We start from the raw sequence: 12,064 nt of genomic DNA on the forward strand, positions 1-12,064 counted from the left end.
ATATTAGCATATTTATATATTAGTCTATCTTATAAATATATAAAATATATATGATTATTTGTATATTAAACAAAATAACTTAAAAGCACAAAACAAGTACTCCTAAGAATTGACTACATCATGCAGCTCCTTTTGCACAGTGTCTGGTTAGCAGGGCTGGTAAGGTAGCTCAGTGGGTAGAGGTAACTACCACCAAGCATGATGACCTGATGGCTCAGTGGGTAGAGGCATCGGCGCCAAGCCTGACAACCTGAGTGTGATCCCAGGGACCTCATGGTGGAGGGAGAAAATGACTCTTGCAAGTTACCACTGATTTCCATATACATGCTGTGGCATGCCTTTACCCCATGCCTCCCCACAAATAAACACATAAATAAATGTAACCTAAAAATAAAAAAAGAATATGGACTCTCTGGCTAGGAATGTAGTCTCAAACTTTAAATTGCTGAGAGCTACAAATCAAATGCTGTGTCATATGGCTCAAGTAGTCCTGGGCTCTGAAGCTGGCTTAGCAGCCTGGATCAGCAGTCACATTAGGTGAACAGGGACTGAGGCTAAGTTTTTTGTCAATAAAACAGAGTTGAATCATTCACCATGCAAAAAGTTTTATAAGTCTGAGATAATTCTTTACTTCACAAGTCCTTGTCAATCCAGACTCCCGAACAACAAGGTTCTGTAGACCTGCTCATCACTAACAGAGCAATGGTGTTACTGGGAGGTAACACCACAAGTGGTTAGAATCATCTTCATAAGCCTATAGGTTTTTCAAATCCTTATTAATTTTTTGATATACTTTAAGATATGATTCCTGGACAAGGTGGGTTTACCACTGATCCTGGATTTTCATAGCAGTGATCTCCATGGGTGAACTGTTCAGTACCACAGCACACTCTCAACTTAATTTGTAATTTTTACACTGCCAAGATATTATAAAAATCAAGTCTGCTGTGAGAGACTTGGCTAAAGTACAAAATCAGACACAGATATGTTAATGTTTTTGTGAAAATTATTCTATAACAAGTGCACTGTACAAATACCTCTTGAAATCCAGCTTGATGCCCTTGCTGCTCTTCGTGACCTCAGCCAGCCACTCCTGTAGACTGTTATCGCTGTTCGTCTCAGGGGGATGGGCCATGATTGGCTGGCCATGCTCTGAACCGTCACTTGGAAGAAGGACATCGGCCTCTATCATGTGGGCAGCACCTGTCCAGGTGAAAAAAATTTAGTTTAATGCTCATAAGAAAAGGGCAGAGTTGCAGGAGAGCCCATGTCAGTACCCTTCTGAGAGAGAAAGAGAATCTAACAATTACTGAGTAACTACTGCATGCCAGACATTGTACGAGGCCCTTATACCATATAGTTCTTATCACTGTCTACTTACAAATCTTTTCCAGTGGCTAGCAAAGCCTTCATTAAAGTTTGCTAGGAATGTGTCTCTTAAAGGTAGACCACTTGCCTAGTAGTATAATCTAGATTCTGGGTGCTATCTCTAGTAACATACACACACACACACACACACACACACACACACACACACACACAAATAATATATCTTGATATTCCAATTAGAATCCATAGATATTTAATGTATATGTCTGAAAGTCTGTATTAAAGATTATTTTCTTTGATTTAAAGCTTAGCTACTGTCTAATGGCATACATCCTTTTTGTTTTGTGAGACGGGGCATAGCCATATGTCACAGGCTTGCCTCTAACTTAGTCTTCCTGCCTCAGCCTCCTTAGTACTGGGATTATAGGCATCACACCACACTCTGATCTGGATAGTCGGCTACAAAGCAACAGATAAGTAGAAACAAACATCTGGAAGTGGATTGTTGTCATAACAGAAACCTGAAGTAGTACTGGCTTTGGGCCCTGATGAAAAAGGTAAAGAAGGAACTGCTGACGGACGTGGATAAAACAGCGGTTGGGGTCGGGGCTGGAGAGATGGCTCAGCAGTTTAGAGCACTTGGTTCTCTTCCAGAGGACCTGAGTTTGGTTCCCAGTATCCACATCAGGCTGCTCACAACCACCTGTAACCCCAGCTCCGGGGGATCCAAAGCCCTCTTCTAGCATCTACAGGTATCCACACATATGTGACATATACACATACACATGAATTAAAAAAAATTAAAAGTGGTATGTAAATTATTTGTAACTTGGCATCAGACATCTGTTTAAAAATTTTTTACATATACTTAATTTTGTGTATGTATGTGGATCTGTGTGTGCATGTATGTGTGCCTGTGTATACATGCCACAGTGTGCATGTGGTGATTAGAGGACAATGTGCATGAGCTGGTACTCTGTCACCATGTGCATCCTGGGAATTGAACTTAGGTCCACCAAGCACCTTCACTGATCCATCTTGCTACCCCATATGTTTTTTAGAGTAGTTAAATTTTGGCAACACTGTCATTTGATGTACTAGTAAAAGACAGGGAGGACACCTAATAAATTTGTGGAGCTGGTGCAGGTGGTTTGCTGGGGAAATGTTCAAAGTGCCAATTGGCTTCTTTTAACTGCCTATGACAATATTGAGAAGAGAATAAGCCAAACAATTAACTGTTCTGCTTTTCAGTAGCATATTTAGGAAATATTTCCAACCTAGACTAAATCACCTCTCGAAGGCCCCATCTTCCCAATACAGTTCCACTGGCAATTTGATTTGAGCACGAATTTTGGAAGAGAAAAACTTTCAAATCATATTGCCACAATAAAATATGATTTTAGTGCCAACATTAAGCAAAAGGTGCAGTTACAAGAGCCTTTGTTAAAACCTCAGAAGAATGGTACCTCCTGAACCCACAGGACTAGATGAAAAGAGTTCTAGAATACTAAGGGTGTGTCTATAGCAACCTAACTTGCAGACCAACACAGAGTGAGGGCCACCTCAAAATGTTTTCAGTGTGCGGCCTTTGATGAAAGGAGTGGTTTATAATTTGTATGTAAAACACCCACCTTTGTTGGCGATATACACATCTGGGCCAAATGGAAGGCGATAGTTCAAAATGAACAGAGGTTTGTGGGTTTCCAACTGTCACAGGCAGGTGGCATTGATTATAAATGTAAACCACATTCACCTTTTTTAAAATGTTCATTATGGATTTTATTTATTTACTGTGTGGGGGTTCACATGTGTGGAGGTTCAAGGACAACTTGCAGAAGTCAGTTCTGTCCTTTTACCATGTAGGTCTTAAAGGTGGACTAGAGGTCATCAGGCTTGGTGGCAAGTGCCTTTATTTGCTGAGTCATCTCCCCAACCCATCAGGGGCATTCGTTTTTAGGGGACATAAATGTAAGTCACAGTAACAAACCAACTCATACACACTGGGGTAGCTATGTGGCAAGTGCTGGCAAAGATGTGGAGAAATTAGAATCTTATTCCTTACTAGTAGTGGGACTATAAAAAAGTACCATTTTGGAAATGCTGGAAGTTCCATGAAATGCTCTTAAAAGTGAACCACAAATCAGCAATCTTATTCTTGCCACATAATACAAAAGAATTGACAACAGACACAAAAACACTTGTACTTGAAAGTTGATGGTGTACAGATAGAAGGATGAAAGCAAAAGCAAAATTCTCACACTAACCATCAGGCCAGGTCCACTCAGAACCTGACTCAGTAACCACGATGTCTTGCATAGACATCTGGAGCCCTTGAGACCCATGGTACCGTCCACAAATCGCCAGTATTGAGATAAACAACTTAGACTGTAAAATTTGCTGCTTAACAAGATAGTGAGGATTCGACTGTGTCATTGGATATGGGTCTGCAAAGGAGACCCACAGTGAGAAGACCAATCAACTGCCCCCTTTACTCTCAAAAGGACCATCTCTCTGGAGGTCCATGCCCTCTTTGAGAATCTGCCTACTTCTTTCTTCAAGCCACAGGAGGCTACAAATGAGGAAAACCCACAAGAGCTCTGCTGGGTTTTGATTTGGGGTTCAGGAGACATTTTTTATTATTTGTTTTGTTTTGAGGAAGTGGCAAGTGAGCTGATATCAAAGGTTGTGTGGGCACACAGCCTGGCCTGGACACAGCTCTGTAATTCCTGCTTCTCAGGAGGCTGAGGCAGGAGGATTCTGAGTTCAACCAAGGCCTGCCTGGACTCCAGAGGAAGTTTAATAAAACGGAAAAAAAGAGTATTGGAATGTAGCTCAGTGGTAGGCTTGCCTAGAATGCGTAAGGGCCCAGGGCCAGTCATCAGTACTGCAAAGATAGCATTTCAGGAAAGAAAGTGGCCAGTGTGAGGCAGGAACTCACTCAGTCATGAGGAGCTCTAAGGCCAAAGAAGCTGTCTTATCAGGGCTTTCCATGATTGGGATGGTTTGAAGGCTCCAATAAACAGTACCAGTTCTCTATGTGGGCTCTGAGAAATAAAGCAGGCAAATTAGCAGATGGGGCTCAAACGATTACTTGTATTACCTGTGAAGCTAGTCAGAAGGTGCCACTGAATAGGGAGTGAAATCAGCCTGCCAATTTCTAGCTGCTGTCATCAGCACCTGATCCAAATTCTGGAACCAAAGACAAGTTCCAGAGAATATACCCAGAAGTCTGCTTCCTACTCTCCAGAGCACAGTGCCCACCCTCAACCACAGCCTCTGGCAGACTTGCTCCTAATCCAGCACACTCACAATTCAAGACATTTTGCTTGGGTTTAAAACAAGTACTGAGCCCATCTACTACCCAGAGTAAACTGAAGTAGCCAGGTGTGGAGGCTAGCACCTGCAACCCAGTGCTTGGGAGGCTGGGGCAGACAGATCACTAGTTGGAGGCTAGCCTGGGATACACAGCAAAGAATGATTTAAAAAAATAAAATGAATAACTCAGTGTGTGGTGGCATGCACCTTTAATCCCAGCCCTCAGGAGGCCGAGGCAGGCAGGTCTCTGTGAGATCGAGGCCAGCCTGGCCAGCTAGGACTAGGGAGGCCCTGTCAAAACAACAAGAACATCGAAAATAAATAAATAAATAAATAAATAAATAAATAGAAAGAAAGAAAGAAAGAAAGAAAGAAAGAAAGAAAGAAAGAAAGAAAGAACGAACGAACGAACTTACTTCTCAGTGCCTCCTGCATTTGAGCCTTGTGGTTAGCTGCATGATACCAGGTAATTTCAGCGCCATCTTCCGTTGCAATCTGGTTATTTCTTAGAAAATATGCCAATATATTTTCACTCCAGGACCCTAAAATAAGCGTTTACAGGAAAAAGTATCTTGTTTTTGATGGGGTAAACTTTTTCTAAATAAGTGATTATGTATATTTAAGGTAGATAATATAGTGTGAGACACACATTATAGTAGAAAAAGGTTATGATAATGAGGCAAATTAACACAGCCAACACCTCACAGGGGCCATTTTGAAGGATTTTTTGGTGGGGGGTGTGTGGCTAGAGCAGCTAAAATCTCATGGGTGTAAGTCCCACAAACAGCACAATTTCACGCCCATGGTCCTTGTGGTGTACATTTGACCTCCAGACTGGTTCATCCTACACATCTGCTCTTTATCTCTGACCTACACCCCCCTCCAGCAATTACCAGTGCTGTGTTCTCTATTTCCATGTAACTGACTTTTTTTCATACTCACATATAAATGAGATCACACAACACATTTTCTTTCTGCAGCCGGCTTATTTCACTTTGCACACTGTCTTCCAGGCCATGCACGCGGCTACTAGCAAGGGCTTTGTTAAAGCTGAGCAATATTCCACTGAGTGTGTGTACACCACATCATCTTTAGCTGTGAGCGTGTCACTGCACACCAGGGTGGTTGCCTGCCTTGGCTGTATGAATAATGCTCACAGAGATGCCATTACAAAGTGGTGATCTCTTCCCCTTTGGGTATATGACCAAAGGAGGGGTTGCAGGGATACAGGGCAAAATAAAGTTTTTATATTGTCCTAGTTTGTTTCTCCATTGCTGTGACAAAACACTTTGACCAATACCAACTTGAGGAGGAAAGGGTTTATTCAGCTTACAACTCCTGGGTCACAGTTCATCAGGGAGCTCAAGGTAGGAAATCAGGGCAGGACTCTGGAGGCAGGAGCTGAAGCACAGGCCATGGAGGAACGCTGCTTACTGGCTTGCTCACCTGGCCCCTGCTCAGCCTGCTTTCTTATGCAACACAGGCCCACCTGCCCAGGGGTGGCATTGTTCACAGTGGGCTGGGCCCTCCCATATCACTCAATAATCAAGAAGATGCCACACGGACATGGCCACAGTCCAGTCCTATGGAGGCAATTCCCCAGTTGAGGCTCCCTCAACCCAGGTGTGTGAAGTTGACACTAAAGCTATCCAGCACATATATAAAGGGACATAGCTATACTGAAGGACTAATTAGGCTAGGAAAAACACAAGATTTAAAAAACAGAACGTGGAACTGGAGAGATGACTCAGCTACGAGCCTCTACTGCTCTTCCAGAGGACCCAAGTGTGGTTCCCAGCACCCACACCAGGCAATTCAAAACGGCCTGTAACTCCAGCTCCAGGGGCTTCACACCCTCTTCAGGCTTCCGCAGGCATCTGGACACAAGTGTATATACCCACACATAGACACAAACACATACATATAATTAAAAATAAATATTTTTTAAAAGCCAAGAGAGCAAAGAACATGTATTACAATGTGCAGATATCTAGCATATATATTATACATTATAGAATGCTATGATTAGTAGCCATATGGGGTTGTGGGAAGATCAGAAGTGTATAATGAGATTCAGGAAGGAAAGAAAATTGGTAAGGAGCAGACATTTAAAGCAGGAACTCTACAGGATGTCCTCTGATAACCCTGGTCCTATAAAAAGAAGCGGAAGCTACACAAGGCCAAAGCTGTGCTACCAACACTGTGTGTGCACAGTTTGAGCGTCCTCTCAGTGGAAACCCCATTCTTTAACTCAGAGTTCACAAACATGTTGCACACTCACCTTCAGACTATGACTGCCACGACAGCTGAGTGCTTACACTCTTCAGTTCACTCACAGGCTTAGCCAGCATGCACAAAGGCAAAGAATTCTTACATCTATCAGCTACTTATGGCATACCCGATTTCCCCTTAACCTCTTCCCTAATTCTTGTTATTAAGTACAGTGTCTACCCATGTGGCATACATAAGACTCTACCCTCAGCCAACTGTTGGCTTATTAACTCTGCCTAGCAACGGTTAAAAGTTTAAAAAATGCTATCACACATTGCCAGAAAAATACTGGGAAAAGTAATCTGAATCAGAAAACAGAAGGGGCAAATAAAGATGACTACTAGCTACCATCACAGGATTTAGCACACACTCTGGATAAAGGAGCACTGGCTGGAGAGCACACTGTCCCCAGCAGTCTGCTCCCTCAAACATGAGGCCCTGTTTACTTGCCAGAGTCATAGACCTCGGGCAATGCATGACCAGTGCTTCTTAAATGTTCAAGTTAGGAATGTTAGAAGACAAATTCATCAGTGGCTACAAGTATCCAAGAGGAAAATAATTAAATAATAGTATACACTCGTGATAGAGAACATAATGGACGTGGCTGTTCACACTAGCATCTCAGTGCTCAGAAGCCTGGGACAGAAACATTGTGAGTTTGATGCTAGCTGGGAAAGACTCTGCCTAAAGACAAGGGAGAATGGACAGACAGACAGTGACAAATTGGCTTAGAGAATGGTCATTTTTCTGGTATATGTTTCCAGAACAAACCCAGTTGTTAGTGAGTGGTGCATATGAAGTTCTTCCATGGCATCTTTCAGTTAAACACACTGCATTCAGAGTTTTTTTTTTTTAAAAAGAAACTTACAAATAAATAATAAAACACTACAATGCCTGCATGTTTAAACATGGAAATTAAGTTTTCCTTGGGTGGATTTCTGTCCTGTGCTTAGTGACTGACAATGGGGTTATGTCCAGATAAACCATGGTAGGATGGAAATATCCTACATCAAAATATATTCAACAGGGGCTGGAGAGATGGCTCAGTGGTTAAGATCACTGGCTGCTCTTGCAGAGGACCCAGGTTTGAATCCCAGCACCCACATGGTGGCTAACAATCATCCATAACTCCAGTTCCAGGGGATCCAATGTCCTCTTCTGGCCTCCACGGGCATCACGTGCATAGGCAGGCAAAATGCTGAGCATGCACGTAAAATAATTCTTTAAAAAAATACATTCAACACACTTCACCTACTGAGTATCACACTTCAGCCTAATCTACCTTACATGCCTTTAGAACACTTAAGTTGGCCATTTGTGTCTTTTTGCAAGGTACTATGGCAACTAAAAGAGAAATTCATAACCTACAAAACTTTTTAGTGTCTGTTTCTTTACAGAAAGTTTACTGACGACCAAGATATGAAAAGAAGTAAACTGTCATCAGCAGATGAAGAGATAAGGAAAATGTAGCCCATGGACATGGTAGACTATGGTTCAGCCTAGGAAAAGGAAGTGCTATCATTTAGAACATGGATGGATGGATATAGAGGGGGCTGCACTAAGTGAAATCAGCCAGGCATCCATGCCACAGGACCTCACTTCCACATGCATCTAAAAGAGTCGGGGTGAATCTCAGTCAGCAGAAAGGAAAGTGTGGAGTGGAGGTCACACAAGGCCTGGGGCAGGGACAAGCAGAGGGAAGGAGGGAGAAGTTAGGCAAAGGAAAAGTCTCAGACAGAAGGAGGGAGTTTCAGTTATGTGCTGCTCAGCATGCTGCAGTTAGTAACTTCAGAATTGCTGAGCACAGGTTTTAAATGCTCTCATCAAAAAAAGTAAATATGTGTAGTAGTAAGATTACATTGAAAACATTTTCTCACTAATGGGTTAGAGAATTAGGGTTATTTCCAGTTTCCAAAAGTGCCTATCAGAAGTTTTTTTAAAATCAAAAATAATCTGTCAAAGCTGGGCATGGTGGCGCACGCCTGTAGTCTCAGCACTTAGGAGGCAGAGGCAGCTGGATCCCTGTGAGTTCAAGGCCAGCCTGGTCTACATAGTGAGTTCCAGTCCAGCTGGGGCTACAGGGAGACCCTGTCTCAAAAAGACCAAAAAAAAATCTGTCATATGTTCACAGAAAATTTTAATTATGGTGGGGTGTGGTGGTGCATGCCTTTAATCCCAGCACCTGGGAGGCAGAGGCAGCTGGATCGCTGTGAGTTCAAGGCCAGCCTGGTCTACATAGTGAGTTCCAGACCAGCTGGGGCTACAGGGAGACCCTGTCTCAAAAAGACAAAACAACAACAACAACAACAACAACAACAACAAAACTAATCACAAATGCTCACAGCAGGATTATCCACGGTATGGTTACAGCAGCACAAACCCAACCAAAATAATATATGATAGAAGAGGGCTCCAACCTAAATGTGCACAGTCAAGCATATGCATGCAATGGAATATTATTCAGCCCTGTAGAAAAAATGAAGGGTTGAAATATGCTGCAATATGAATGAAATCTGAAAACATCATGCAGGCACTGAAGGTTGCACACCTGTCTATGTTTACATGCTATGTCCAGAATGGGCATATTCATTGAGAAAGTAGATCACTAATGGTGTTGGGATATTAAAGGGTGGCTGGAATTCTTAGTTTTTATGATGAAAAATCTCTAAAGTTGATTATAGTGATGACTGTACAAATCTATGAATACTTTTAAACCACTGAGTTACAGTCTTTAAGTGAATAATTGTATGGCAAGAAAATTATCAATATAGTATTGTTTTTGAGACAGGGTCTCCCTATAGTTCCAGCTGGCCTGGAACTCAATATATAGACCAGGCTGGCCTTAATCCCACAGAGCTCTGCCTGCCTCTCCCTCCAGAGTGTTGGCATTAAAGGTATGTGCCACCACAACCAGCAATATGGGTTTTTAAAAAGGAAATTCCACTGCTCTGGCTCCATTCCATAGACAGATATGCTTACATGGGAGAAATATTACATCCCATTCAGAATACCTAATAAACTATTGTTTGTAATATCAAAAGAGTGAACCCCAAATGTCTGTCAACAGCAGATTCACTAAATTTGGTATATCCCTACAACGGAACATCATATAGTCCTTAAAATGAACAAGGTAACTATATGCCCAGATACAATCTCAGAGATAGAAGTGGAAAAAAGGTGAGGAAAAACAGTCATAGTGTAGAGGAAGAATGGTCCAGAGACACCTGTGTCCTAGTCCCTAGAATCTGCTAATATGTTACATAGCAAAGAAGGAAATAAGGCCACAAATGGCCTTGAGGTTATCTCAGCATCTCTATTGGATTTTTCTTTTTCAGATTCCACATATGAAGTCACACAATTTTTCCAAATGGAATTAAGGTTGGTAATCAGATGACTTTGGGATTGGGGCGTTACTCTGAACTATTCAAGTGTACAAATTTAATCATAAGGTCCTTATAAGTCTAGAGGGAGGCAGGGTTACAGTTAAGGTGACTGAGTGAAAAGGGCTCAGTCAGGCACAGGGGCACAGTCTCTAGAGGCCAGAAGGGGTAGAGCACTGTTACCCTCGCCTGCAGAGAAAATAGTCTGGGGACACTCTGATTTAGATGAGATCCGGCTCAGACTTCAGTCACCTAGTTGGCAGAGTTAGAAACGAGGTAACTGTAGAAAACGGGCTCCTGAAGGTCAGAACGCCTCCTTGTGGTTAAGCATCCTTGAAACTGCAGTTTGTTCTTCCTGCTATATCAGAAACTAAAGTGCCAAGGCATTCTCCACACGTGTGCACTGTGTAACCTCCAAAGACCTGCTGTTGTTATAGTGTGTGTATGTGTGTGTGCAGGTGTCATGTGGAGAGAACCAGGCCTGAGGGTAGGGAGGGAACTTTTCAGTATAGATAGATCTTACTGTACATTTTGAACTTTATATTAAGAATATATTTTATATATTTTATTTTTGTATAATAAAACCATTTATTTTACATTGACCTCTTGTGATATAGGAATATTATTGAAAATGCAAGATTAAAAAAACCCTTTCACTGTATTTTCTTCAAAGTCAAGGTAGTACAATACCAAACGTTACTAGAGAATCCGAGTTGGCATGTTGAGGGCCTTTCCTTTGCCGACACTTGTGTTTACAACCAGGAATACCAGTAAACTGAGAAAGGACCGAGCGCGGTGCCGGCTTGGGACCAGGGCTGGGGACTCCAGGCCGGGACCATGAGTCGGGCTGATGACTTCGCATCCCCCCAGCACCCGCCTACCCCAAGGACGCTTACCCGGGCTCCCAGCGCCCGCTGCCATGGTGACGGACACCCTGTCTACGCAGGCGCGGTGCAGCTGGCATACGCGGTCTTGTCTCGGGTGGCGGAAACGGGCTCCGCCAGCAACCGGGAACCGGAAGGGGCGCGGGTGCTACCGGGACGGAGCCGCGGGCGTGGGTACCTCAATCCCTGGAGTTGGCAGATTCTTGTAGTTGCAGTAACGCCAACAGCAGCTCAAGGGCTGCCCTGACCCCTGTCCTTTCCACTTCCTTGTCCCAAACTCCAGATTTCCTGAAGCCGAGGGGCCAGCGCCTTCGGAGCCAGGCTAGAGAGCTGGCAGCACGGCATGCTGCTTTCCCTGCAGGGCCAGCAGGACCAAGCTGCCAGCCGAACACAACCAGACACTGCGCAAACCTAGCAGTCCTCTCCAGGCCTTCAGAAGTTCCTGTTTTTAGGTCGATGTAGTTTTTAGCGTCAATCGGCTTCCGTCGTCTCTAGATTTCCTCTAGCCAGCCAGAAAAATTTTGTCTCCACAAACACTAATTCATCACTTTAGTTTCCTATTTTCTCCAGGTATCTTCACACCTAAATTTACTTCTTTACGAAACACACTAATCTAACATATGTCCATCCAAAACACAGCTCTCACCTAAAAAGTGTTTATTGCCGAACCAAACGAGTGACCATGGGCAAGAACACAAATTCTGGTTGCCCACATATGTTCCAACGTGGAAAAAACTTTCATGACAATTGTAGTGTTGCAGAAAAGAAAGTAGTAAGTCAAAGAATTCCCCAAATATATTGGTGGATACATCAGAGCTTACAGCAAAGTGGGGAAATCTGCTGAGGGTCTCAGATGCTATCTGCTCCTCTTAGCTTTGGGTTGGT

At 43.1% G+C, this 12,064-nt stretch overlaps 1 protein-coding gene across 2 annotated transcripts in view; it reads right to left on the reverse strand.

The window, feature by feature from the left end:
* Fam151b (family with sequence similarity 151 member B) overlaps positions 1 to 11,587 on the reverse strand; it is a 49,205-nt gene extending 37,618 nt beyond the window's left edge. The window contains exons 1-3 of one of the 2 annotated variants that reach the window (XM_008853321.2): positions 11,192 to 11,586; positions 5,061 to 5,186; positions 1,038 to 1,203 (exon numbers count right to left, since the gene is read on the reverse strand). In XM_008853321.2, the coding sequence (XP_008851543.1) occupies positions 1,038 to 1,203; positions 5,061 to 5,186; positions 11,192 to 11,216 (317 nt within the window). In that variant the 5' untranslated portion in view covers positions 11,217 to 11,586. Of the gene's footprint in view, positions 1 to 1,037; positions 1,204 to 5,060; positions 5,187 to 11,191 lie in introns of both variants that reach the window. The other variant, XM_017803240.2, reaches the window with a different exon arrangement.
* Positions 11,588 to 12,064: the final 477 nt, after the last annotated feature.

The sequence above is a fragment of the Nannospalax galili genome, unplaced genomic scaffold (assembly GCF_000622305.1).
Source record: "Nannospalax galili isolate Female #2095 unplaced genomic scaffold, S.galili_v1.0 scaffold45, whole genome shotgun sequence".
NCBI classification, from domain to species: Eukaryota; Metazoa; Chordata; class Mammalia; order Rodentia; family Spalacidae; genus Nannospalax; species Nannospalax galili.